The sequence below is a fragment of the Thrips palmi genome, unplaced genomic scaffold (assembly GCF_012932325.1).
Source record: "Thrips palmi isolate BJ-2018 unplaced genomic scaffold, TpBJ-2018v1 HiC_scaffold_19, whole genome shotgun sequence".
NCBI lineage: Eukaryota > Metazoa > Arthropoda > Insecta > Thysanoptera > Thripidae > Thrips > Thrips palmi.
The window spans coordinates 8,566,532-8,594,378 of record NW_023144628.1 but is presented as its reverse complement, the minus strand read 5'-3'; the positions used below and the strand labels follow the sequence as shown (position 1 = coordinate 8,594,378).

General features: G+C 60.5%; 3 protein-coding genes and 1 non-coding gene across 4 annotated transcripts in view; 1 reads left to right on the top strand and 3 right to left on the bottom strand.

The window, feature by feature from the left end:
• Nucleotides 1–60: 60 nt before the first annotated feature.
• On the bottom strand, nt 61–5,651 carry LOC117645826 (anoctamin-10). Its single transcript, XM_034386275.1, has 11 exons — nt 5,369–5,651; nt 4,462–4,664; nt 4,068–4,344; nt 3,780–3,890; nt 3,087–3,427; nt 2,701–2,923; nt 2,272–2,489; nt 1,596–2,015; nt 1,236–1,484; nt 885–1,008; nt 61–222 (listed from the first exon to the last, which is right to left on the bottom strand). Exons 1-10 carry the CDS (start codon nt 5,379–5,381, stop codon nt 904–906), a joined length of 2,160 nt encoding a protein of 719 aa, XP_034242166.1. The 5' UTR covers nt 5,382–5,651; the 3' UTR covers nt 61–222; nt 885–903.
• Nucleotides 5,652–5,772: 121 nt separating this feature from the next.
• Nucleotides 5,773–8,552, top strand: LOC117645828 (tubulin alpha-2/alpha-4 chain-like). Its single transcript, XM_034386277.1, has 5 exons — nt 5,773–6,573; nt 6,747–7,063; nt 7,154–7,432; nt 7,524–7,757; nt 7,852–8,552. Exons 1-5 carry the CDS (start codon nt 6,348–6,350, stop codon nt 8,137–8,139), a joined length of 1,344 nt encoding a protein of 447 aa, XP_034242168.1. The 5' UTR covers nt 5,773–6,347; the 3' UTR covers nt 8,140–8,552.
• The window catches only part of LOC117645827 (insulin-like growth factor-binding protein complex acid labile subunit), a 34,683-nt gene continuing 15,195 nt past the window's right edge, over nt 8,360–27,847 (bottom strand). Inside the window, exons 3-11 of the mRNA XM_034386276.1 lie at nt 18,584–18,650; nt 16,688–16,925; nt 16,177–16,533; nt 15,573–15,830; nt 12,594–12,754; nt 12,031–12,277; nt 11,245–11,589; nt 10,393–10,485; nt 8,360–9,733 (exon numbers count right to left, since the gene is read on the bottom strand). Coding sequence (XP_034242167.1) covers nt 9,665–9,733; nt 10,393–10,485; nt 11,245–11,589; nt 12,031–12,277; nt 12,594–12,754; nt 15,573–15,830; nt 16,177–16,533; nt 16,688–16,925; nt 18,584–18,636 — 1,821 coding nt within the window. The 5' untranslated portion in view covers nt 18,637–18,650 and the 3' untranslated portion in view covers nt 8,360–9,664. The remainder of the gene's footprint in view (nt 9,734–10,392; nt 10,486–11,244; nt 11,590–12,030; nt 12,278–12,593; nt 12,755–15,572; nt 15,831–16,176; nt 16,534–16,687; nt 16,926–18,583; nt 18,651–27,847) is intronic.
• Nucleotides 16,089–16,161, bottom strand: Trnar-ucu. Its single transcript has one exon. It is a non-coding gene; the product is annotated as a tRNA-Arg (tRNA).

Below are 27,847 nucleotides of genomic sequence, written 5' to 3'. Positions count from 1 at the left end.
TTGACTGAGTGTAGAAAGCCAGGGTGCTGCAGGCCGCCAGCCCAGAGAGCAATCACCTCGAAAAGGCAACAGTATTTTATTAAATATTAAAAAGACTTTTAAGTAATAAACATCTAAGAGAAAAACGTAAAAAAGAAACAGTCACAACACAACGGGAAAACGCGGCGCGTCACGTGACGGCGATTTGGAGGGAATTTCAATTTCTTTCAGTCGAAGTTGATTGAGCACTCTGCAAACTGAAATGTGTGCATGGCACACTCTATTTGGAGCATGCCAAGAAGCACGCTTTAAATTGGAGCGTGCTTGGCAGGCACGCTTTAAATTAGAGTGTGCTTACCAGGCACGCTCCAAATTAAAGCGTGCCTGCCAGGCACACTCTATTTTAAAGCGTGCTTAGCAAGCTCACTCTAAACTACAGCATGGACGGGACGGCAACCACTTAATATGTACTAATGCAAAGTTTCCATTTTATACTTTAGGGAAGCAACATTTTAAGTCTTGTTAGTGCTGAGATGTGTTTTACGTCAACAAAGCTTCTCCGCTGTTTTCACTACTATTGATGTATAAAATGAAAACTTAAAATGTTGCTTCCCTAAAGTATAAAATGGAAACCTTGCATTAGTACATATGTATTAAATAATTAAAAAATAAAAGCCATTACGAGCATTCAGGAGTGTGGTTGCCGTCCCGTCCATGCTGTAGTTTAGAGTGAGCTTGCTAAGCACGCTTTAAAATAGAGTGTGCCTGGCAGGCACGCTTTAATTTGGAGCGTGCCTGGTAAGCACACTCTTATTTAAAGCGTGCCTGCCAAGCACGCTCCAATTTAAAGCGTGCTTCTTGGCATGCTCCAAATAGAGTGTGCCATGCACACATTTCAGTTTGCAGAGCAGGCTTTGCAGCCAATCAGTGCAGCTCCGCGTCTCGGCGGGGCTCGAGGTGGGTCTGGCCCGAGGGCTGGCCCGGCTTCCACGGCGACCGTCGCGACGACAGGCGACGCTTGAGCGCGCGCTGGAATCGAGAAAATGAGTTTCGAGTCAGTTTCCGAGACAAGATGAAATCCGCAGCAGCCTTCGGCATGCCAAGCAAGTCCGGATCATACTGAAATTCCACAAATTTAGGTCCATTTTTCCCAATGAACTCCACAAAAGAATATAGACCCAAAATTTCTGGAATCCCGGTTTTTCAGCTCTCTGCGGCATGCACAGGCAAAGCCAAAAAGGGTGCACCACGCCTACCTCCTTGCGCAGGGCCTGCTTGCTCTGGTAGTTGAGCTTGGCCAGGGCGACGCGCACCCACTCGGGCTTGTCCGGGATGGCCTGGTGCAGCACGTAGCGCACGGCCATCAGCAAGTGCTCCACCACCATCCACCGCAGCACCCACTCGGTCTGCGACAGCTCCGGGGCGAGTCGTCGCAGCGGCGGGGACACGCAGAGCAGCCCGCAGTTCGTCACGATGGACATGGCCCCGATGGCCTCGAACGCGCGCTGTGGAGAGTACATGCCGTTAAACAATTTCGGAACCTGAAGCTGCCAGTGTTTGAACCCGCACAGTGGGCCAGAAGACTGGGCTGTGACCCGCGTCCCTGCGATCCTCACCTGCCAGGCACCCGTGTCCTTGACCCTCCTGGCGAGCGGCCGCTGGTACAGCCGGCACAGCTTGAAGGCGTCGACGCGGCTCTCGATGAGGTTGTTGAAGAGCGCCCAGAGCGCGGCCTGGGGGTACACGGCCGAGAACAGGAACACGTACCCGAACTGGATGAACACCTCCAGGTAGTCGTCGTACGTGCCCTCGTACACGTCCATGGCGCCCTCGGCGAGGGCCTGCTGCTGCCGGGGGTCGTCGGGGTCCAGCTCGGGGATGCCCTGCAGCACCTCAGGGACTCCCGGGTACAGCTCCAGGCTGCGCGCCGGCCCGCGGTACCGCAGCCCTCGCGTGTCCGCGGAGTCCTTCGCGTCCCCGGAGGCGGACGGCGCCCTCACGGTGCTGGAGTCCGGGACTCGCGGAGGGGAAGGCACCTGCAGACACAACGCGCAGCGTGCCTCTCAAAGCAAGAGCAAGCATTGGACAGGCAACGGCAATGGCTGGGTGGAGAGCGCCTGGCGCGTAGGCAACCACGCGACACCCCTGTCCAGACGGTGGCCTACCCTGAGACCGTTAGGCTGAGCGCCTGGCGCATAGGCCACCCCGCGACGCCCCTGTCAAGACGGCGGCCTACAGTGCCGGGCGCTCGGCTCTGCCCACACAATGGCAGATCCTCTCCGCTTGCGTTACCTTGCTCATGCATCGCATCAGGAGCGGCAGGACGGCCTCCTGGACGTTGTTGACGAGCTGCAGGATGATGAGCATGGTGGCGAGCTGCGAGCGCAGCATGTCCATGTCCTGGTAGACGAAGGCGATGTAGAACAGCGCCATGAACGTGTTGACGAACTCGAACGCCACCAGCTTGATGACCCGGTGCCGCTCGAACTGAGACTGCGTGCGGTGGTTCTCTGAAAACAAGCGGAGACAAGTCAGTCTTAGGTTCAAACAGCCGTGGTTGCACTTTTGGTTCGACTAGATTTTGAGCACGACTCAAAATTTCCTGTTTTGATGTATTACGTAATCATCCACATTTACAACAAATTTTACATCGGAACCCAACATGAGTCCTCGTCTCATGAAGCCACTTTGCAATCGTCCTAAAAGTTGAAAGAAACTTACCCCACTCTGTGAGGTACGTGGCCAGCTGCCGGTAGTACAGGTTCACGATGTAGACCAGGATGGAGTAGATGACGGAGGGCGCCATGACGGTGAGGGAGGTGACGCCGGACTCGGGGTCCTTGGCGAGCTGCGTGAGCCGCTCCTCGGCGTGGAACGAGGCCAGCATGACCAGGAAGGCGAGGAACAGGCACAGCACCACGATGGGCAGCGACACGCAGTACATCTGCAGGACAAGATTCGCCATTTACCGACACCGAATTTCTGCTTTTTGATGCTGCTACTTTTTGATCTTCAAAATATAAGTTGGCACCAAGTTGAACCTTGGGAGGTCCCAAGCCAACCCAAGGCTGTGAGTTGGAACCCCTAACTTGATCTAGACCCCTTACCCGGATGTAGGTGGTCCTCCTCGGGAACTGCGGCAGCAGCCTGCCGGTGATGGTGTCCACCATCATGGTGCCGTGGAAGTTGGGCCGCGGCTCGTCCAGGCTGGTCATGCCGATGGTGCCCCACTGGAAGGCCGCCTCGTTGCTGCGACGCCGCCACACCTCCAGGAACACCGTCACGGCGATCACGTTGCACACGCAGAAGAAGGGCAGCGTCTCCAGGGTGGACAGCGCCATCTGCAGGACGCCCACCAGCGTCAGCGGGATCAGCAGCTTGACGGTGTAGAAGTCCAGGAACTTGAAGTACAGCGCCACCGCCTCGCCGAAGTACAGCCGGATGGCCTCTGCAAGCAGCCAAGGAATCAAACTTGGCGCCGAAACAGGCAGGGCTGGGCCCAGGCCCGCCTAATGGCCGGCCAAGCTTTCATTACGAACGTCAGCGCGCTAACGATGCCAGACCGATCGCCTTGGCTCGCAGACACGGCGGCGCACTGCAGACACGGCGGCAAGGCCAACACCACCGGGAGGTAGGACCGAAGCGAACTTTTAAGCCTTTCTTCAAGCGCTGTTCTCACTTGCGCCCATCTAAATGCGGGGGAAATTTTCTTCTCCGCGCTCGACTTAGTTATTTGCTTGAATGAAGCGCCCGACAACGAAGCATCAGTTTAACAGGGAAGACCTGCTTGAGTCACTCACCAACGGGCTGCTCCTTGGAGAAGTACCACTTGCTGGACAGCAGCTTCAGCGCCTCCGCGTCGTGCAGAGGGTACATGGCCGTTATGAGGAGCTTGTGCATCATTACCTGCACTAAAGCAAAAAAAAATAAAAAAAAATTAAAAAATTAAATTTTATTTTTCTCTTGCTCCTTTTAAAAACTAGATGATAGATTTAAAAAAAAAACTATGTAAAACATAAATTTTACCAAAAAATTTGGGGGAGTGCGCAAAAGGTAAGAAGACCGGTGGAGGCGGCTGGGGTGCTTACCGATGGACTGCCCCTCGTACATGCGGAAGTTGACGTAGCCGGGGATGCTGGGGTCCTCGCTGAGGGCGCGGATGTTGTCCAGCTCGTGGCGCACGATGAGCTGCCGCTCCGCCGTCGTCAGCAGGTCCTCGCGGTCGCCCTTCTCGCCCACGAAGTCCCGCAGGTGGGCGAAGAGGAACTCGCGCATCAGGCCCGCCTGGTCGCGCTTCTTCAGCTCCATCTCCTCGGCCAGCTCCAGCAGCTTGCGGCACGACGCCGACACGTGCAGGATGATGCCCTGCAGCACCAGGAGCGAGTTAGAGTCCTTCCGGTGCAGTGCCGTGTGTGTGGGTGTGTGTGTGTGTGTGTCATCCCTTTAATTTTTGCCGATGAAAGACTGAGCGCGGCGACTCACCTCCCCCGGCTCGGTGTGCTGCCTCCGGACGAGCAGCTCGGCGCCGCCGTGCGACCGCGGCCCGCGCACCTTGTCCACGAGCCAGGCGATGGCGCGCGGCTTGACGTCCGCCGCGAAGCGGACCACCATGTAGGAGGGCGGGAACGGCGCGTCGTTGTCCTCCGAGTCCGTGAAGTCGAAGACATCGTCCACGGTGGGAGTGTCTGCGAGGAACGCCAATGCGTCTTTTATTTTTCCGTCATTATTTCCGCGGAAGCACTGAATAAGGATTGAAGAGGTAAGCACCGCAGTACTTTGCCGTCTAGACGAGCGAGAGCGTCGAGGTATCAGCTCGCGAGCGAATTTCGCGGCACGGAGTAGCCCCGCTGGAGAGGGCGATACCCCGTGCTTATGGAGACAGCCGCACTAGGGCTGCCCACACTGGGGCTTTTCAGCACACACCCGTTTCCTTTGGAGTACAGCCAGTACAGTAAAGCCCGATCCGCTCCACCGCTAGTGCTGCGTCGCTCACTGACACGGCTCCGCCGCCACAAACAGAAAACTCTGCGACGCGTCGACAGCACTACCGCTGCCAAAAACAGCTGATCATGCCAGCGGCGGCCAGCCTTGCGCCCCAAGGTAAACAAGCGGAGCCAACACCCAGAAACAGTGTCCCTGCACAGGAAGTGATAGCGGAACACCGCGGCCGCGCCTGCGGATCAAGACAAGCTCCGGAAAGGGCTTTATCAACGCGCAGAACTAATGACTCAGAGTGACGAGAATACGCCGGCCGCGGACTTGTTGCATTTCGCGGCAGGAATGCGGCGGGGCGTGTCGCCTCCGCGGCCGGCGGCACGCGTCACCCCGCGTCACCCCCGCCGCGGCACGGATGGCCACCAGCCCCAAATCCCTGCACCAACAGACTCACCCGGTGATGTCATCCTTCTGCTTGCGGGGAACCTAACCTCTCCGTCGACGGGGAGGACGGCTCGCCTTGCCGTGGCACTGCCAGGCGCTGCCGCTCACATAGGCCCCCGGCGCGGTGTCTCGGGTACGGTCCACTGCGGCGCCGATGCGCCCTGCCTTGCCCTGCCTTGCCCGCCCCTGCCGGATTGCCACTATTTAATTTTAGCCGTAAGTCTTGTCTAGATCCGCGGCCGCTGCGCCTCTGCAGTGTTTGGACCGGCTGGCTGTCGCTGCCGACGGCGCGGCGCGGCGCGGAAGCTCGCGGAGGGGGAAGTGACGGCTCCGTGTGCGGCGCGCGCCGCTAGAGCGCGCCACTGGGCGCGGCCGCCGCTGCGGCGTGGAGTAGCGCCGCGGGGCGCGCGGCTCGGTAGGCGCGGGGTATCGCCGGGAGCGGCGAGGGAATGACTGGCGGGCGCCTTGTCATGAACAGAGCCGGCCGGCAAACGGACTTCTCCCCCCACAGAACACTCAATGTGACGTCATTTGATGTCAACATGGGTGCTTGTAGTGAAAACTTCGAGGAAAAAAATATGTGGCCTTGACGGTCGTTGACGTGATTTTGATTTCTTTTAACACCTCGTGTGTGTCTCGTGTTCTTTGGGTCCGACCCAACCTAACGGAGGCATGGTCAAGCGTGAGAGGTGGAGGCAAGAAAGCCCCTGTTCCGCAAAGGAGTAAGCCCCGTTCACTTCCTCGAGGAGCAGCCTCAACTGTAACACCTTGAAGGTGGCAGACAGAGAGAGCGGCGACGGGGATAAGGATGGAGAGAGGGCTGATGGCGATTGTCGGGGGCGGCTTGGCTAATCCTTGTTGTCGTCGCTGGGGAAACTGAGTCAACTCTCCCTGATCCTCACTCGACTGCCGTCCGCGCACCGAGACACATCGCCCCGCCCCCGCACTCCGTCGTCCTCGCCTAGAAGCAGAACCCGAAGAAGCTCAAGATGCGCGAGTGCATCTCCATCCACGTCGGCCAGGCGGGGTGCCAGACCGGCAACGCCTGCTGGGAGCTGTACTGCCTGGAGCACGGCATCCAGCCCGACGGCCAGATGCCCTCCGACAAGACGGTGGGCGGCGGCGACGACTCCTTCAACACCTTCTTCAGCGAGACGGGCGCCGGCAAGCACGTGCCCAGGGCCGTGTTCATGGACCTGGAGCCCACGGTCGTCGGTGAGTCGGGTCACCGCGGGGTTGGCAATCCATTGATGGGGTCACACGTTCGGTTCGAGTCCCATGTAGCGACTCTGGAGCTCAAAACGCGTCCAGCATTTTGACTCCCTGCACCAATCATCTGGCCCACTGTGACCCGGGGCACAATCAACAGCGTGTTACTTTTCTGGCAGACGAGGTTCGCACCGGGACGTACCGCCAGCTGTTCCACCCGGAGCAGCTCATCACGGGCAAGGAGGACGCCGCCAACAACTACGCGCGCGGCCACTACACCGTGGGCAAGGAGATCGTGGACCTGGTGCTGGACCGCGTGCGGAAGCTGGCGGACATGTGCACGGGGCTGCAGGGCTTCTTGCTCTTCCACTCGTTCGGCGGCGGCACCGGCTCCGGCTTCACGTCGCTGCTCATGGAGCGGCTGTCCGTGGACTACGGCAAGAAGAGCAAGCTCGAGTTCGCGGTGTACCCTGCACCGCAGATCTCCACCGCAGTGGTTGGCTATAAACATAAACCCCCAAACAAAATTAAAAATATCTTTTCATTGGAGAATACACTTGATGTCGTTTTCCGTCCTGTTCACCAGGTGGACCCCTACAACTCGATCCTGACGACGCACACCACGCTGGAGCACTCGGACTGCTGCTTCATGGTGGACAACGAGGCCATCTACGACGTGTGCCGTCGCAACCTGGACATCGAGCGGCCCACCTACACCAACCTGAACCGCCTCATCGGCCAGATCGTGTCCTCCATCACGGCCTCGCTGCGCTTCGACGGCGCGCTCAACGTGGACCTCACCGAGTTCCAGACCAACCTGGTGCCGTACCCGCGCATCCACTTCCCGCTCGTCACCTACGCCCCGGTAAGGATCCTGGATCCCCGCCTGGATGCACTAGGCTGCTTGGGACTTCCCTCGCGCGAATTCGCTCACGCCGTTCCCTTCCTTGTGGCAGGTCATCTCCGCGGAGAAGGCGTACCACGAGCAGCTCACCGTGGCCGAGATCTCCAACGCGTGCTTCGAGCCCGCCAACCAAATGGTCAAGTGCGACCCGCGGCACGGCAAGTACATGGCGTGCTGCATGCTGTTCCGCGGCGACGTGGTGCCCAAGGACGTCAACGCCGCCATCGCCACCATCAAGACCAAGAGGGCCATCCAGTTCGTCGACTGGTGTCCCACCGGATTCAAGGTACCGTAGGACTAAGTCTGCATACATAAAAAGACATCTTTAAGAAATGGCGCGGGGAAAAATTTGACCCGGCGTTTGACTCTGCATCGACCAGGTGGGCATCAACTACCAGCCGCCGACGGTGGTCCCCGGCGGCGACCTGGCCAAGGTGCAGCGCGCCGTGTGCATGCTGTCCAACACGACGGCCATCTCGGAGGCGTGGGCGCGCCTCAACCACAAGTTCGACCTCATGTTCGCCAAGCGCGCCTTCGTGCACTGGTACGTCGGCGAGGGCATGGAGGAGGGCGAGTTCAGCGAGGCGCGCGAGGACCTGGCCGCCCTGGAGAAGGACTACGAGGAGGTGGCCATGGACTCGGTGGAGGGCGAAGGCGAGGAAGAGTAAGGCGCAGCCGCCGTCCCGTCTAGTTTCGTGTTTTTATCGTTTGACGCTTCGACAATGTTCGAACTAGTTTGTTTGTGTTATTTTCCCCGGCCCGTCGAGGCTCAGTTTTAGTTTTGACAAGTTGATCGTTGTTTTAACGTTCGTGTTTTCCCTGATGTTAATTTGTTTGCACCCTTATGTGTCTCCAGTGGACTTCCTAGGGATGAATTAGACTAGGAAAAACGCTAGGAGATAAAAGTTTAATCTTTTGCTGAGTTTTATAAGTTGACAATAACTTAACAGTATGAATAGAGCACATGACAGCAATGATTAATCTACTATGAGATTTGTGTATGATTTCCTACAACACTGATTATGTACAATAATTTGGTCCCCGAAGGAATGAACATAAAATAAAGCAAAACTCAGGATCATGCTGAAGTTTTTGGTTATTTCAAGTTTGTTTGAACAAACAAACCGACAGTTCCTCAGTTATCAGCTGGTCTCTTGACACATGACCCACAATCATTCAATCAGAAACCACTTATATTCTTTGGTCACATTCACTGTACGCATTCAGGCATAAAATACAATTAAAAGTAAACTAAAAGTCCTTTAGAACTGAGATGAGAGTCTTGTACAAAAAAAGCTATGTACAACATATAGCTTTGCTATAAATAACAAAATTACAGAACATACAAAACACTTGATACAGAAATTTCTTTCTGAATGCTCGAGGGGACGAGATAGATATGTTGACAAGTCAACTGACTGCACATGATTTTAAACATTCATTTGATTCCTACATCGCCTGCATCACATTAAAAGGTAGTAAATAAATTACCAGGAAATACAAACTGCTCCGGCCATGAAGTCTTATAATAAATGATTTTAGCACCATTGCAAAAATTGTAAAATCCCGCGTAGCTCCGCACTGCAAAATGTACGGGTATTAAACATTTTAGGAACTTATGTACAACGACAAAACGAATTCTTTTCATTAAAAAATCTACACTCTTAACCTACTGCTCCAATACGAAGCACATTTATACAAACACGTACAAATTTTACAAAAGAAAAAAAAAATGGCCACAAAAAAAAAGAACATGAAATAATATTTTTCTAAATCTATAAACATTTATGCCAGCAATAAATAAAATTTCACTCTCTTGACCCCACAAGGGGTGGGACGAGAAACAAAACAATAACACAAAACCAGCGCGCAAGAAACGTCGAGAATAACTTAGTCTTACATCCGCTCTACCTACACCTCTCACGTGGTAACTCATGGCACAGTGCTGCCCTGCCGTAAGGTCAGGCCCGCCCGGACGGCCCGGACTTCTTGTCTTCGGGGAGCTAACCTTTCACCGGGGTTCGCTCTCCGGGTCCGTCCGGGTCCGTCTGGGTCCGTCTGCCCTTCGGCTCCGGTCACAGCCTTCCTGAATGTCAGGCCAACGTCCGCGCCGTCCGGTGCGCCCTGCCGCTGGCGTCGGGGCGCGACAGTGGCGGGGCGTACCGCGGCGTCGCGGCCTCGCGGTTTGGCGGTTTAGGCGCCGTTGGTCAGGCCGTGCAGCTCGGGGTCCTTGGTCAGCTCGTCGATGGTGGCGATGGTGACCTGCAACGAACGGCAATCCCATTAGCAGGGCCGGATTACGTGGACGCGGAGAAGCACGTAAGGGCGACCGGCCGGCCGACAGTTACGCCCCACAGGGGCCGCGCGGGCCACGCACCGACCGGAACAGGACGGCGGGGCGGCGGGCGGGAAGCCCCGGCTTGCAGGCCATATTCCGCGCTCCACCGCCCGGCCGGCCGCAGCGAGGGCCGCCGCACCCCCCGTGTATACCGCACTCTTCGCACGCGTTTTAACCCGGACAGAAACGGATCAAGCGGATAACAGCGACTCAAACGGAAAGCAAAGCCGAGCGCGCGGCGGGGATTTGAACCCGCACCACGGCCGCGTGGCGGACTATGGCAGTTGTGGGTCGTCCCGTCTGAGCCCCTACCGCTGCAGCACCGGGTGCGGCCCGCCCCGCCACCAGTAGTTTGCAGTGGCGGAGCCGGGCAGAGCCGCCCGCCCGCAGCCCCGCGGACTTCCACCGCGGAGCGGAGCGCGATAGAGAGGAGGGGGGACAGAGATTAGAGAGAAAAGATGCCGCCCCAACTTCACCCAGAGGACACTGGAAACTTAAGTGTGTACCGAGTACACACACACAGCACGCACGTGTGTACTGCGAGTACACACAGAGTACACCCTTAATTTTTCAGTGCACTTACCCGCTTCGGCGCCTTCTTGCTGCTCGCTCGGTCGTCGATGACGGCGCCCATGTTCTCGAAAATGGCCTCCCGCTCCGGGCCCAGCTTATCCTCCTGCGGGCAAAAACAAGGAAGTGAAAATAAAGATCGGGCAATCTGTATCATCGCGCCTCGGAAAGCATAAACCAGAAAACAGCCCCCGGATATAATAATGAAACGGGAAACTTAATAAAAGCCCCCGGCGCCGCGCCGCCCCCGCGCCGAGAACGCCCGGGCCTCTTTAATTAAAATCTCCCAATATTGTCCGGAATGGCATCGATACCTGGCAGGCCGGCGCCCTCGTCGCTAATGCACCACTCTTGGATGGAGAGGGACACGGGGGGGAGGGGCGAGCGCCGGGGCCAGGGAGACGGATACACGATTGAAAACGTGTCGCTTTCGGATCCGATACGCCTGCCTCATCGGACAGTCGTCAACCCCAGCGCGGGTGCAGCGAGCGCAGCGAGGGTGCCGACGGAGGGGAGGGGGAGGGGGAGGGGCGTGACGAGGACCCGGAGGTGTGCGACGCAAAGTGGCGCCGGGAACGCAGCAGGCAGCCCTCATCACTGACAGCCTTATTAATATCCCATCAAAACAGACGGGGCTGCCTCCGCGCGGCCGCGCGCCGCCGGCCTTCCCACGAGGACGGCGACAGCGGGCCGATTCCGAGCACCGCTCCCGTCGCCCTGTCTCTCTCGCACTCATGGGGCGTCCCGTAAGGGTGCGAGAGAGACAAAGCGACAAGCAGTGCCTGCAGCGCCGCGGACGCAGCCCGCCGTCCAATTTAACCCCGTATTGATTCAGGACGGACGCCGGCATAACCAGTGTACTCACGTGCGTGTAGTAGTAGTCGGCGTGGTGCTTGGAGTAGGCGACGACGGCGAGCAGGGCGGCGCCGGCCAGGATGAGCAGCGCGACGGCGGCGGCGGCCGCGATGACGCCCAGCTGCGAGTCGGCGGACAGCAGGGACCGCGGCGAGTCGGGCCCCACGCCCATGCCGCCCGAGCACCACTTGAGGCTCTCCAGCTCCAGGTTGGCCAGCGGCTTGCCGGCCAGCGAGCGCGGCGCGTCGCACCGCAGGCGGCGCAGCGGCGACGTGGGCGCACTGCGCGCCACGCGGCTCAGCAGCGGCGGCAAGTGGCACGTGTCGCAGGACCAGTGGTTGCCGTCCAGCAGCACCTGGGGCAGCGCGGCACGTCGTCAAGACAGGGGCAGACAGACAGACAGGCAGACACGCACACTTGGCCGGCTCACACGATCAGCGGAGCGGCCCAGGCCCACCTGAGGGAGGCCGCAGCAGGGCGCGGTGGCCACCCCGTCACGCTCAGTCACGTCGCGTAACACACACCGACGCCCCCTACTTTTCCCTCACACTCACTCTCACACACACACACACACGAGATGAGTGATGCGCAGGCGGCACGAACTGGCGCGCGCTTTACTGGCAGTAAACGCTATCGCCGGGCGGCCCGGACAATAAAATCAAGAAAAACGACGCCAATAACGTGTTACTCATCCGCGTGGCGGGGATTCGAACCCGCGACAGTTGCATCCTCATCGCGCCCACCATCATCACCATCACCGTCGTCAGTGCGTCCACCTCACAGTGTGCACACTCACCAGCTCCACGGCGTCCAGGCGCAGCAGGCTCTGCTCGTCCAGCCCCACGAGGTGGTTCCTGGAGGCGTCCACCGTGTCCAGCTTGAGCAGCGAGTGCAGCGCCGAGGGGTGCAGCGCCGTCAGCATGTTGCCGGACACGTTGAGGAGGCGCAGCTCGCGGAGCGGCGCCAGCAGCCCCATGGGCACGGAGCGCAGCCGCATGTCCGCCAGGCTGAGGCGCGTCAGGTGCGGCACGCCGCGGAGCAGCCTGCAGCAGCAACGAGTTAGCGAACCACGCCACCCTTTGAAGTCGACGCACAGTGCGCCAGAAGACCGGTGGAGGCGGCCAAAACTCAAAACGCGTTTTGAGCTCCAGAGTCGCTAAATGGGACTCGAACCAAACGTGTGACCCCACCAACGGATTCCTCTTTCGGAGAGCAATCCATTGTTGGGGTCACACGTTCGGTTCAAGCCCCATTTAGCGACTCAGGAGCTCAAAACGCGTCTTTATTTTGACCGCCTGCGCCGGTCTTCGGGCCCACTGTGCGACGGCCAACTGAAACAAAAACAAGACGCGTGCTCACCTGGCCAGCTCCTCGGTGGTCATGACGTTGCCGGCGAGCACCAGGGCGCGCAGCGACTCGCCGCGCGGCGCCACCACGGAGGCGTGCAGCCTCTCCAGCCGGTTGTAGCCCAAGTCCAGGGTGCGCAGCGCGACCAGGTCTAGGAACGCCTCGTCCTCCACCTGCCAGGAAAACCAAACGTAAAGAACAACGTTCCGGAGAACTAATGTAACGTCCAGCGTCACGCAGCGCGCGCAAATTCGGGAACGCCTCGCCCTCCACCTGAAGCAGCCAGCGGAACCAAAAGGATGAACAACGTTAGGGAACTAATCTAGCGCCCCTCGCCGCCGCGGGGGGTGAACGCTATGAGAAGCAAAGGACCTTACACGCAATTGCCCCTTTTTTCTCGGCGTTTGCTCGTGTCGTGTTTCATATTTACATGCTATTAACGGGCTGTGTGAAAGGGGCGGCCCGCGAGCAGCACACTGGCTAGATTGATGCCGAGAGTCGCTCCGTCTCTCTTGCACCTGCAGGGGGGCGCCCCATGAGTGCGAGGGAGACAGAGCGACGAGAACGACTCTCGGAAACAGTCTGCTGGCTCATGTGCTGGCGCCGCTCCACGGCCCATCGGGCCTGTTGATAGCGGGGGATGCTCCCCTGCTCCCACCGCGTCAATATGGTAATACGTCACGCGGGTCGCCCCGCCCCGCCCCGCCCCGCCCAGCTCGACCTGTGACGGAGTACCGCTTCCGGCAACAAGAGGTCAAAGCCTCCCCGGAGCGCAGCGCGTCGACGACGCTGGCTCCGAAAAATCCACAGCGCCGCGCTGCTGCGCTAAAACCACTCTCGCGCCGAGTACACTGCGAAAAACAAAAATGCCGTCGGTATTTTCGTCTTTCCCAGAAAAGCCGCACCGCTGCGGGGTTGGAGCGTTGGGACACTGCGCCGAATAAAGCCAACGACGACGACGACGAGTGGCGGCGAAGAGACACAAAAAGGCTGAGACTGAGAGGGCGGGGAAGGGAGGGGGGACTCTGTGGGACCGGGTAGTACCCCGTGTGAAAAAATTTCATGAAACCTGTCGGAATTGGGCCTGAATGAGGTCTGAACGGTAAGACAGCGACAAGACCGTTTCCACAAGGGATTCCGATGGGATTCAGATAGGATTCAGACAGCGGTCAGATGGATAAGGCACGCCAGAGGCAGCCTGAAAAGGCCCTGAAGAGTGTCTGACTTCCGTCTGAAAACGGCCGTGCAGGCGTCTGAAAAGTGGTCACTTTCCAGGCGCCATTCAGACGGGATTCAGACCGGATTCAGACCGATTCATGAGGCTGCATGAAAATAAGGTAAACAGAGAGGGCCCGCTCGGACCGGAGTCGAACCCCACGCACAGAGCGTAGAAGTCCGACACTCTCACCGCTGGGCCAGAGCGACGAGATATGGATCGGTCGGGCACGCGCAGCTCATAGCGCGCAGCCGAACAGCGCCAGATGCAGCACTGTTGTCTGACGCCCTAGAGAGGTAGTCATATGCGTGCAGTCTGGAATTCATCGACATTTATAAACAAGCGCATTAAAGCACGCCGCGTCAAATATGACGATGTCAACGTGTCGGAAAATAAAGGGGCAAGTGTCGCATGTGCGACTTACCTGAAGACAACAGTGCTGCATCTGGCGCTGTTCGGCTGCGCGCTATGAGCTGCGCGTGCCCGACCGTTCCATATCTCGTCGCTCTGGCCCAGCGGTGAGAGTGTCGGACTTCTACGCTCTGTGCGTGGGGTTCGACTCCGGTCCGAGCGGGCCCTCTCTGTTTACCTTATTTTCATGCAGCCTCATGAATCGGTCTGAATCCGGTCTGAATCCCGTCTGAATGGCGCCTGGAAAGTGACCACTTTTCAGACGCCTGCACGGCCGTTTTCAGACGGAAGTCAGACACTCTTCAGGGCCTTTTCAGGCTGCCTCTGGCGTGCCTTATCCATCTGACCGCTGTCTGAATCCTATCTGAATCCCATCGGAATCCCGTGTGGAAACGGTCTTGTCGCTGTCTTACCGTTCAGGCCTCATTCAGGCCCAATTCCGACAGGTTTCATGAAATTTTTTCACACGGGACTTTCATTACCCTCCGTAATTGTGTGCGATCCCTAGAAGAGCTTCGGGCGAGGGGAGGGCTGGCGTCCTGACGGTGAGGGGGCCGCTCCGAACCGACCAATCAGGGCGTGCGACCGCAGGGCGCCGTCCTCGTCGCACTCACGGCCGCCCTTTGGAGGGCGACGAGTGCGACGAGGACGCGCGATGCCGATAGGGACCCGCCCGGACCGGAACGGAACGGGCTGCAAAAAGCCCACGACATTGTACTGCCCTCGCCCTCTCATTTCGATGCCCCGAAGGGCCGAGGGCGGCCGGGGGCCGAAGGGCGAGGGAGAAGGGCGCTTGCGGCGCTTGCGGTGAAGGGAAGAGCCGCGGGCTTTCGCGCTGATGAAGCCCTGCCGAGCCATTCGTCGCTCTGTCTCTCTCACACTCACAGTGACCGGTGGACGCGGTCAAAACTCTAGACTCGTTTTGAGCTCCAGAGTCGCTAAACAAGACTGGAACCGCCTCGCCGCCCTCCCCGTCGTGCTGCAGCACGCCGTCCAAACCTCGGCGTGGAATCACCGTGGAATCACCGCCGAGCTGCCCGGGCCGCCCATGCAGCGTGTCATACATGCACCGCGCCACGCATTGTGTCATGCACTTTGTCCGACACCCGCATGGTCGGCTTGGCGGCGACGCGGCGACGCGGCGGCGGGGCCCCCATGTCCGCGTCCGTGTCGACACCCTGTCATCCTGAGTTTACACGCGACAAAGGCAAGGCGGCGGGGCCAGGGCAGGGCCCACGGGGCGGCAAGGCCCCGCGCTGGAAGAGGCCCTGGAGACCGCGCCGCTCTAGACCTCGGCGTTTCTGTCGCCATAATGAAAGGCCACAGAAACGGTGAATTGGACCCCGCGGCGGCCTTGGACTTGCCTTGGAGATCTGGTTCCGGGACACGTCGAGCGTCTGCAGCTGGCCGTTGTGGCGGAACACCCCGGACGGCAGCACGGCGAGCTGGTTGCCGTCCAGCCACAGCTCCTGCAGCTGCTTCAGCGGCGCCAGGTACTCGGCCGTGAACGCGGTCAGCTTGTTGTCGCCCAGGTCCAGCACCTCCAGGTCGGGCAGCACCTCGAACAGGGTCTTGTTCACCGCGGACACGCCGCAGCCCCGACACCGCAGCACGCGTAGCTCCTGAAAATGGAAGTAAATGATAAAACACACGAACGCGACATATATGTAAGTTGGTAATCAAACCCGGAACCTGCACCTCGCGCCTTTATTGCTCCTTGTAAAAAGCAGGGGGTCATCCTCGCACCTTTTGCATTCATAAACGTGGAATGTACGTCAAACTATGCCTCCGCTCTAGGCGTTTTACCCCCCTGGATACGCAAATGCTATTGCTGCCAAGATTTAAAAAAATTTTAAAAAAAAAAGAAAAAAAATTGCACCCATCCCTTGTGGGGATCGAACCCACGACCTTTGGATTAGAAGTCCAACGCGCTATCCTCTGCGCCAAAGGGACGACCCGCTGACTCACCGGCACGTCGCGGAACACGTCCGTGTTGAGCTCGTGGAGCGGATTATAGCTGAGGTCGAGGTCCTGCAGGTGCGCCAGCTTGAAGAAGATCCTGGACGACAGCTCGCGCATGCGGTTCCTCGCCAGACTGATCCTCCGCACGTCCTCGAGGTGGTGGAACGCGCTGCTGGGCACGCTCTCGATGCGGTTGTCGCTGAGGAAGAGGTCGCGCAGCGCCTTCAGCCCGCTGAAGTTGTGCTCCACCACGGCCGACATGTTGTTGTGCGTGAGGTTGAGCACCTGCAGGTTGGGCAGGTTGTGGAACGAGTGCAGGCCGATGGCCGGCAGGTTCGAATGCACGATGTGGAGCTCCTCCAGCTGCAGAACGACAGTCAGTCATCAGAGCAAATTGTGAAAGGTGTTTGTTGGTGCTCGAAATATGAATGGTTTAGATTGTAGCAGAGTGAACAACAACAAGAAGAGGCACCGGAATCAGTAACAGAAGTCGTCATTTACCAAGGACTTTACTCACCTGTCGGTGGTGGCGGCCGAAGATGGGCCCGATGGTGAAGTAGTTGGGCCTGTCGGGGGGCGGGCCCACCTCGAACACCTCGGCGCGGTCGCCGGGGCCGGGCAGCGGCATGGGGTCCTTGCCGTCGCCGGTGTTGCAGAGGACGCGGTGCCGGCCCTTGCGGTCCAGGTCGCACGCGCAGCTCTCGGGGCAGGCCAAGCTGGGCGCCACCAAGAGGAGCAGCAGTGCCGCCGCCAGCCTGCGGACCAATCAGAAGCCGCTGTAGCGCTGCAGCGTGGCCAATCAGGGCGTGTGAAGACCGGTCGTGGGTGAGCCGCGCCGCACATGTAAATGTCAGGCCGACGTCCGGGGCCGTCCGGGGCGTCCGGGCCGTACGGGGGCGCTGGACGAGCACAAGAACCCCGCAACCTCGGCCCGACGACTGATTCCGAGAGTCGCTTTCGTCGCTCTGTCTCTCTCACACTCATGGGGCGTCCCGTAGGGGTGCGAGGGAGACAGAGCGACGAAAACGACTCTCGGAATCAGTCTGCGGCCCGGCCGGAGTGATTACACGGTCCATTGCGCGGCGCGTCACTGCGTCACTCGGACCGCGCATGCACAGTCACGCCGCGGTCACGTCACGCCGCCGTGTCGCGTTTGAATTTCGCCGACAAATGACCGCCGGCCGCTCTGTCCCTCCCCTCTCTCTCTTCTGTCCCACTGTGCGGCGGTCCCTGGCGGTGCACAATGTGAATAACTTGAGCTACATTCCCGGCCCACGCCCTTCCCTTCCAGGCGAGACGCGCCACGTGGTCCCGTCACCGCCGAGTGTACCTACACTGTATGTATGCACTTCCCGTGTCGTCGACGCGCACCGCCACCGCCGACCCTGGGCGCCCCGGGCACCGCCAAGGCCCATATGAAAAATTCAAACGCGGGACCACGTCATCCCCTTACCCTCCCAAAAATAAACGAAGTCTCATTCAAGCGTTTGATGACTCTCTCTCTCTCTCTCTCTCTCTCTCTCTCTCTCTCTCTCTCTCTCTCTCTCTCTCTCTCTCACACACACACACACACAAACACACATTAAACGCCATAACTTAACGCCCCTGCTCGCGCTGCTCGCGCCGTCCGCGCGGCACACTGCAGCGGCCCTCTCCTCTCCGTTCGGGATTTCCAAATTAATTATCCCACTGCGACGGCGTCATTCCGGCGCCGGGGCGTGCTCGCTACGCATTGCTACGGCTGCCATGACTGCAGCAGGCTGACTGATTCCGAGAGTCGTTTTCGTCGGCCTGTCTCTCTCGCACCCCCACGGGGCGCCCCGCGAGTGCGAGAGGGAACTCGCCCTCTCGGAATCAGTCAGTCTGCTGCCATGGCGTCCCCCGCGACCCAAAAGAGCCCCCTCCCCCCCCCCCCCGTTCGGCCGGCTGAGCACATGTTTGAGGACCAAAGGCCCGCGGGCCCGCGGAGCCACGCCACGGGCCGCCGTCGGTTGGACGCGGCGCCGCGCCGCGCCGTGCCATACTACGTCGTGTTTGCTTGTTTCGGGGCGTTCGGCCCATTCCGACCCAGTGCGTGCAGTGCGTGGAAAACAATTGAACCACTATAAAACGTGTCTGGCAGTCACACACACACACACACACACACACACACACACACACACACACTTACGTACTACACACACAACGTCCTAAAACACATACACACGCACGCGTCCCCACGATATCCTTATTCGAAAATAGAATCGAGGCTGCTTGTTCGAGGAGCGCGGAAACGCGACCATAAATCGGACCGGCGGCTGGATCTTGGATATTGCGCTCTGTGTCATGCATTAATACGCCGTCAGTCAACCCTTTCTAATTTTTATCATTATTATTAGGACGCATCAAAAAGCGTCGTCGACAGTGTACTTACGGCAGGGCGCCCCTCGTCGGGGTCCTGGCGGAGGTCCTGGTGGAGGGCCGCATGGCGTCGTCACGACCTGCAACACGACGAAGAGGGCGGCGTCAGCAAACAGGGCCGTCAGCAAGCACATCAAGAGCAGCAAGCAGGTCGCGTGGGGCGCTCCACGCCGTCGGGGTCACGTCGCCAGCGTCGCCACGAGCCAAGGTCAGCGAAAAATCCATTTGTTTACATTTTCGAGGAAAGTACCTCGAAGAGTACAGTCCAGCGCAAAAAAAAATCTGGGCCGTGATGTTACTGACGAATTTCCAATCAGCACCTTCCCCGACCTGTGCCCAGGTGTGTCCCCGCACCTCGAGGTGTGAAACGACTCCGCGGCGCCGCGCACCTGTCGGCGCCAGCACACTGATTCCGAGAGTCGTTTCCGTCGCGCTGTCCCTCTCGCACTCACGGGGCGTCCCGTAGAGGTGCGAGAGAGACAGAGCGACGAAAGCGACTCTCCTCCGGGACCCCATCAGCCCGTCGGGCTGTCGGCTTGTCCACCGCCAACTCGCTCCGACTGTCCGACTCGACGCCCCGCCCGCTAGCTCTAATTCCAGCAACACCTTCACGGCTCCAGCGCCGCCGCCGCCCCGCCCGACCTTTCGTCGCTCTGTCTCTGTCGCACTCGCGGGGCGCGCCGTAGGGGTGCGAGAGAGACAGAGCGACGGAGGCGCTGTCCGCTCCGGCCGGGGCGCGCTTCCGCCCGAGGAGGCTCAGCTCAGCCCGAGAACAATCGCTTCTGTTTTTGTCACCTTTGGGGGGCCCCGCGTCAGCCCTGCGTCCTCGGGCCCCTCGGGCCGTCGCCATGGTGGCTTGGCCGTGGCGGCCGTGGCGTCGCCGAGCCCGGATGGGATCAGAGGCGGGATCAGCCGACTGGAGCCGAGCAGAGCGCTCTCGCTCCGTCTCTCTCGCACTCACGGGGCGTCGCGTGCAGGTGCGAGAGAGACAGAGTCAGCCCAGGGGGGCGCGCGTCTCGGGATGAAAGGCGAGCCCTTCCCGAGGGGTTCCATTCGGGGCGACAGTGGTCACACCGTCAACTCGAGCGGCGCGGGAGGGGAGGGGAGGGGAGGGGGCGTCACCAGATCCCTTTCCCCTCCCTCCCCTCCCCTCCCGCCCTCCCCGGCAGGCCCGTCAGGCACTCACGCGTAAAATGGCTCATTGTCCGCGCTGACTGCGACGAGCCCGGAGGTAGGTACGACACACCGGGCCCGGGTTCGAATCCCACCGCCGCCGCGCAGCAAAAAACACTCTCATTTTCACGTCGTTCCAGGCAGACCGAGGCACGGCAGGGCGGGGCAGGGCAGGGGGGCCGCACCGCCACCCACGACCGAGTCGCGTGTCCAATCTTCGGAACGGCGAGTGTCTGAAAGTCAGAAACCTGCAGGCTGATTCCGAGAGTCGTTTTCGTCGCTCTGTCTCTCTCGCACCTATACGGTACGCCCCGTGAGTGCGAGAGAGACAGCGCGACGGAAACGACTCAGTCTGCTGCTCGGCTTTGACAGTCATCGCCAAGGACCACTTTTGTGCGGCTGACTGGGCGACGGCCGACAGGGGCAGTAAAAGGACCACCAGCCCAGTTCTCGGAAAAGCGAAAACCCCTTTTCCCACTCGCGCGCCGTTTATGACAAGTGCGCTACAGACCGCGCCGACACTTCTCCACACAAAAGTTTTTCCACCCTCCGCCGCCACGCCACTGCTTCAAGCCTCTCCTTTTTTACCCTTTCACAGTGACGCACCTCTCACTGCAGCTGCGAATACGGCAATACAGCCGCCGAAATCCCATTCAGAAAAACACTCCGGCGAGGGCGTGGTGTGCAGGCCGGCGGCAGTCCCGTGTGAGTGCGAGAGAGAGAGAGACAGAGACGCACCGCTCGGAATCGGCCTGCCGCGGAAAGCCTTTGCACGGATGTGTCGCGCTTCCTCCCGCCGGGGGCAAGGCGAAGGCAACGAATGCCCTCCTTATTCACGGCCTACAATGCCCGGGAATTGGATTTCCATAACACTGCGCTGTTTTCCAGCCCCGAAATTATTTCCCGTGGTCCTTACCTATGCCTGGCTGGCTGGCTGCCTGCCTGCAGCGACACCGGCCGGGCGGGGCCGACAGGCGCTGCCGTCTGATTCCGAGCACTACTTTCGTCGCTCTGTCTCTCTCGCACTCATGGGGCGGCCCGTAGGGGTGCGAGAGAGACAGAGCGACAAAGCAGCGTTCGGAATGAGACGGCTGGCTGGGCGTGGCGCGACGCGCCGCCGGATGCGCCACGCTGCAAGCGGCACCGCGCGCACCGAGCGCCCGGCAGCGGTGCAGCGGTGCAGCCTGCTCGCGGCCAAGACCGCCGTGGCCTGCTACGCACTGCTACGGCCATCCGGCCGCCGGGCCGGGCCGACACAGCACCTTCGTCCTGTCCCGGGCATCGCCTGGACACCGCCAATGGTAGCGCCCAGCAGCGAGGGTGAAGATTATCGGAGAGTCAGCCAGCAGCACCGAAAACGGCAGCCCGGCAGCAGCTCACAACAGCAAAAAAAAAAGCGAAAAAAACCACAAAAAATAGAAATAAGAAAAAATTGTAGGGGAGCGTGCCCTCGATTTATGTCAACCCCTGAGCGGTCACGTGACACTCGGTGCGACAGCGCGGAGCAGCGCGGGAGCAGATGTTCCATTCCAACCAAACCACCTTCCCGTCCCCTCCCCCTTTCGCGGGGGAAATAAAATACCGACGCACTCAGTACAGTGGCGCTGCGCTGTTGCCCCGCTGCCCCGGTTTCAGGGGGTTCGGAATATGAGGGCCCGGCCGCTGCGCCGCCAGGCCGGCAAACAAAACAACACAAAAGTCAGCCACTCTCCTTTTATTTTATCTCCGTTCTCGACGACTTTCTTGCTGTTGTCCGTGGGACGCCCTCCTAGCCCCACTGGCGCGGAAAAACAATAAAGTCGCAATAAATGCAGCGCCGTTCTCTGCAGACTTCCGGCGGCGCGACCGCGAAAAACATGAAAGAGCAGAATGACTTGGGCCCTTCTTCGATTCGACTTCCGGCGTCGCGAGCGCGCGCCAAGCCAAATACGAATGATTCGTCGCGCCATATCTGTCTCACTCACATTCATGGGGAGTCTCACCCAGAGGAGTGCAACGTATCTCCCACTACGAGGAATTCGCGTGGGACTTATGGGCCGTCCCGTTGCGTCGTCCGAATTTACAGTGTGTTGTTTTCTGGAAGGCGCTGACGCGGACCGATTAGCGTCGACAGGGTAACGAGCGAAGCAGGGCGAGCAAGGCGCAGGCAGGGCCCTTGCAGTGCAGGCGTTATGATTACATCCTTCGCGCCGCCGGAGCCCCACGCAGCCAGCCCTTTGTCTCGGAGGCTGTCCGCCCGCAGGCCGATGCAGGGACAGCGTCGCTCCGTCTCTCTCGCACTCACGGGGAGTCCTGAAGGAGTGCGAGCGAGACGGCCGGGCCGGGCCGGGCCCCGCGAGCAGCAACGCCCCACCACCCCCGGCGGCGCCGCGGGGCCCGGCCCGGCCGCCCAACGCACTGTCAGCACCAGGCCTTCCAAATTACGGCACCGTCGTCGCCTCGCCGCCCGCCGGTCAAAACTTTTCCCGCCAAAAAAACAAAATAACACATTCACGAGCGAGTCGACAAAGCAGGTAATCACATCAAAGTGACCGCAGACCCCGCACCGCCGTTTGGTCGAAACGGTCGACCGCAGCCGTCGTGCGGGGTAAACGATTAGCAGGAGCGAGACAAGGACCACGCACCCACCCTCTGTCTCTGTCGCTCCGTCGCCGCGACGGCGTGCGGCACCAAGCAGGATGCTCTGCACGCGCGCGCGGGGGCTCTGGTGTGTATGGAGACATGACAGGGCAGGCAGGCCGCGGTGGCACCACCACCAGCCCCTCTGACACACACACACACACACACACACACACACACACACACACACACACACACACACACACACAGGGGGGCTAATTACAGGCCAATCACGTGTACTCACTACGCCCTCGACGCGTGCTACACCACGGAGGACCACGCCCCCACATCGCAACCTAACTAAGGCAGACTTCCGTCGCACACTGTAAAACACACACACGCACACACACACACACTGATCAAGTGGCGCCTAGCTGTACAGGCAGCCTATGGCCCCGCTATGGAGCCACGTGGACACTCTACCTACAACTAACTCACGACCCAAAAAAAGTAAATAAATAAAAATAGAGGAACGAATTGAGAGGAAGCGCTGCATAGGAATGAGCGCGTTGCCGCCGCGTCCTCGCTGAGCGTGCGACAGGTTAGAGTGGCCACCCGGCCGGCAAAACGGACGTGCTTTTACGGCGCCATTAGTTTATGGAGGCAAACGCATGCAGGACGTGCTCTCTCGCTGCCTCGCTGCGCCCGCGATCGGGATCTATCTCCAGGCATGCTTTATTTTCCCTGGGCTAAATGCGGCTTCTGTGTGTGTGTGTGTGTGTGTACGCACAGTGCGGTACGTGCCCCCTCCCAAACAATGGGGCCCATCGCGACCGGATGACCGGCGGCCCCGGCAAGCACGCCGGCAGTGCGCAGGCAGAACAGCTGTTTATTAGTTGTCGCGCGAGATTGATCGATAAGCCCGAGGGTGAGAGCGAGAGAGAGAGAGAGCGATAGCGAGAGCGAGAGAGAGAGAGAGAGAGAGAGAGAGAGAGAGAGAGAGAGAGAGAGAGAGAGAGAGAGAGAGAGAGAGAGAGAGAGAGAGAGAGAAGCCCTGTTCGGAATCGCACTACAGGGCCTCCTCCAGCCAGCCCGGCAGAGGACTTATCTGCATCGTAAACCCCTGACGACGCGCAGGCCTGCGAGGGTATTTGTGGCCAGCCGGGCTGAGCAACGGACCCACCAACCCCCGCGATGGAGACCAAGGCCGTTTTTCACCCAAGCGCCGCCGTCGCGCGTCGCCTTTACCGAACGGCACTGCACGCCGTTCGACGCGACGTTTGTCTCGGCGGGGAGATCCGCCTCCGGTTCATCACGGACGGGAAGGGGGGGGGGAGGGGTTAGATCCGGCCGCCGCATGTGGGGGCATGTGTGGGACCTATATGTGACGCGGGCATGGCGCGGCGTGGCGTGGCGTGTTCGGCGGATTATCCCTGCTCCGTGTGCGCGCAGCTGGGCGGCAGTTCCCAGGCCGCCGTGCCGTGCCGTGTCACTCTCTTGCAGAGGCGCGACGCCATCCATGTCCTGCACCCCGGCACGCGCCGACCCACCACCGGGGATGCCACCGGGAGGATGCCACCGGGCCGGCGAGCTTGCCCCAGAATCCAGATCCAGGCCGGTATGAAAAATTCCCAACGCGCCTTTCTTCTGAGCCATCGGCGACCATCGGCCACCACCGTCCACAGCCCAGGCAGGCAGGCAGCCAGGAATCGTTTCTACAAAGTCCGCCCCCGCCGCCCCTGCAGTGCCGACACTCGGCACACACACACACACAGAAGGGGACAGAGCCCTGAGGACGTCCACCTCCCGGTGATAATCTAGATACGTGAGGAGGCAATGCTCTAATGCAGTGATACGCCGAGGACGCCACGGCGCTGCCACGCCCAGGGGCGGCCCAGGGGCGGCGTAGTCCCGGGGCCAGGGGGGTAAGTAGTGTGTGCCGTCGGGCGGCTACCGTACCGGCAGGCGGACACGGAAATCGTCAACATCACTATAAAGCTGGGCGCGCTCTCGTGTCACCTGCAGACAGCGGCGCACGTGTGTGTGTGTGTGGGTGTTGGTGGGTGAGTAGTGGAGGGCCAGAGAGTTAGCGTGACGGAACTATAGAGTAGATGAGATACCTGGCCAGCCAGCGTGTCCGCAATCCCGGGTAGAGGGGTGAACCACCCCGTCGACCGCCACATTGCGAGGGCGTTGCCACTCTCTGTGTGTGTGTGTGTGTGTGTGTGTGTGTGTGTGTGTGTGTGAGTGTGTGAGTGTGTGCCTGTGTGAGTGTGGCCCGCAGGGTGGGCGCGCACCCTCGAGGCAGCTGCTCCAGGCCTCAACCCCTTTGACGGTGTACCACCGTGTTGTGTTGTCCCAGGCCTTGTCCCAGGCTGCGCAGCGCGCGTCCGCCGCCGGCGGAGTGATCCCGCGCGGTCTGCATCTCTTATCCCTCTCGCACCTGTCCGGGACGCCCCACGAGTGCGAGAGAGACAGACGCTCTCGTTTCCGAGCGAGTCTGCAGGGAGGCGACGTGTCATCGGGGGATGGAAAAGATGAATGTCGCGTGCGTCGTGTCAGCCGAGCGTGGCGTGGCCTGCCGTGGCGTGCCGTGCCGTGCCACGCGTCCAGAAATAGGAGATCCATGCTCGAGTAGGCGGAGCAGGCCACCGGCGTGTCGCTCCATCGGCGACGGGAATCTCATAAGGTGGCAAGACGAAGAGAAACGACCGCTGCGCTCTGGTCTGGCACGGCGCGGCGCGGCACGGCGCGGCACGGCGAGTAGCCCAACCCTTCCCCGGGCGTGACCGCGCCGAGGCCTGCTTCAGTATGCCCTTCAGGCTCGCCTCAGGCGCCTGCTTATTGGCTTGCGAGGTCTCAGCGCGTCAAGCGCGCGCGTGTCAAAGCAGATCAGAGCCCTGCGGTCTGCTGCGCGGTGTATCCAGGCTGCCACAACAGCGTAAAGCCACGACACAGATCAATTTTCGTTATTTACGAACGCCAACGCCGCACAGTGGGCCAGAAGACCGGCGGAGGCGGCCCACTAAGCGCCTGGCGGATAGGCAACCCGGAAGCAGGCTTGCTCGACGGGACGGCCTACCTCGCCTCCGCCGTAAGGGGCAATGGCGCCTTGCGGGTAGGCAACCCGGAAGCAGGCTTGCTCGACGGGACGGCCTACCTCGCCTCCGCCGTAAGGGGCAATGGTGCCTTGCGGGTAGGCAACCCGGAAGCAGGCTTGCTCGACGGGACGGCCTACCTCGCCTCCGCCGTAAGGGGCAATGGTGCCTTGCGGGTAGGCAACCCGGATGCACCACTGTTCGACGGGACGGCCTACCTCGCACGGCGTCCGTGCCCCACTCAGTAAGTTCCAAGCGACTTCGCTGCAAAAGCTGTGACCGACATTTTCAAACATGCCACCTGCTTAAAAGCTGCGACCCTCGGAATGGAGAGATAACCCCTCTCAAAATCCGGCGCCGGACGAGGAAAAGTTCAACAACTCCTCCTGTAATACATGCACGACATCTTGAAGGAAGTCGGTGACTGGCGGGCTGTGGGAAAGTGAGCGACTGTCGAACGGCAAAGGCGCGGGCAGCACGGCGACGGCGACCGCCATCGCGGCGCACATCTTGGCCTGCACGCCGTCGTGGGCGAGGTGGCCGATTTGGGCGGGGCTGCAGCGCTCGGACTGCGACGCCTCGGGGCGACGACGACGACAAGGACGACGTGGACGTGGGCGAGCCGCCGTCGCCGTACAGTGGGCCGGAGGAACGGCCCACGTCCATGGCGGCGCCGGTGGCGGTACGCGCATCCTTGTTAGCCGCTCCAGCTTCCGAGGGGTCGGGCAGTCGGGCAGTTCGACCGTGGGGCACACCCGGGCGGGCCCCTACACCATTGTGCCCTGCCGCCCCCAGCGTGCCCCCGGGCCGGCAGGGGGCAGGGCGGGGCGCGGCAGGACGCATTGTTGGGTCCGGGCCCCCGGCCTCCGGGTCGTGCGTCTTCATCTCCAAGTCAACCAGCCCGACGCGCGGCCGCGGCGTGACGCCGGCCCCACCGCGTCGACGGCACGGGGTGCCGGAGCGCGCCGCCGCCGTCGTTCTGTCTCTCTCGCACTCATGGGGCGGCCCGTAGAGGTGCGAGAGAGACAGAGCGACGCTCGGAATAAGTCTGCAGGGTGAGGGAGTACACGAGCAAGCCCGGCAATTTGTAGGGGGTCCTACGGCTATTAGCCCCGTCAACACGGCCGTGTTTTGTTTTCCAGTGCCCCTCCGCCTCACCCTCCACGGCAGCTCACGGCGCGGCCGCAGCGCGCGCCTGGGAGGTCGGCCGCTTCCGCTTCCGCGGCGGCGTCCTGGACAAGCTTCGTCACGGGGACGACGGGGACGTCATCGGCCCATCAAGGGGCGCCGCGCCGCGCCACGCCACTGTAAGCCGTGCCCAAATTTCGCCCCCGACAACTTTGTTATTGCCCCCGCCCCCCGCCGCCAATGCGCGAGGAGGGCCAGATGGCGCACAGTGGGCCAGACGACCGGTGGAGGCGGCCAATGTCGAGTCAACGTCCTCGCCAGCTTGCAGCTTCCTTCCCGCGCGCGGCGCGGCGCGTCCCGGATTACTTTTCTGGAGATGCTTTGTGGTAGGTCACCTTGCTGCCGGTCTGCTCTGCCCTGCTCCCCTCCGCATCCTGGCCGTGATCCTCTTGCTTCCGGCGCTCAATCCCTGCGCCCCGTGCCCCGCCACGCCCCGCCACGCCCCGCCACAACCCACTCCACCCCGCCCCGCCCCGCTTCGCCACGCCCCGTCGCGCTGCTCACGTTACGAACGCGCCTATCGGGTAGCTACGCCCTGACGTGCCCTCGTCAGTGTGTGTGTGTTACAGTGTGCGCGTGCGTCCGTCTGCGTTGCCAGGCGAAGGCCATCGGTCAGCAAGCGCACCAAACTAATTTGATCCCAACCAAACTCGTGTCCGTATAGGCCTATAATCGGCCCGGAACAGTAATATCCGGGCGCGGCCCCAACTTCGGAACTTTTTCGACTCGATTCCCCGCGACGAGTGGCGTATCCGCCGCGATTCAATAAACGCCGCGCGCCGCCCAAATTGGCTTCCGATAAACTTTTTACCTGGCCGCGTAACGTCGAGCGTGTTTGTGCGTGAGAGAGCCGGGGGGGGGGGGAGGAGGCGGGGGGAGGAGAGAGAAAGGGGGGGGGGGGCAGAGGGTCGCCCCGTGACTGCCCCCATTCAAACTGCGACCTAGGAAGGTATACGACCGGCAAGGTACACGTACGGGAGCCGACCACCCCAGGGGGGCCCGCAGGGGGCGCAACGGCACTGTAGAGCACACACGTGCGTAGCAACGCACCACACACACACACACACACACACACACACGACCGTAACGTGTTTGTTTCCCGGGGCAACTTCGTAAGGCAGCGAACGGGGCTTTCCAACGCCGATTATTAATTAAAGGCATTTATCACGGGATCGGCAGTTCCATCAATGACCGCACACACAGTGGCACACAGTGGCACACACACTGCGGCCTGCAGCCAGCCCGGCCAAGCGTCCCCG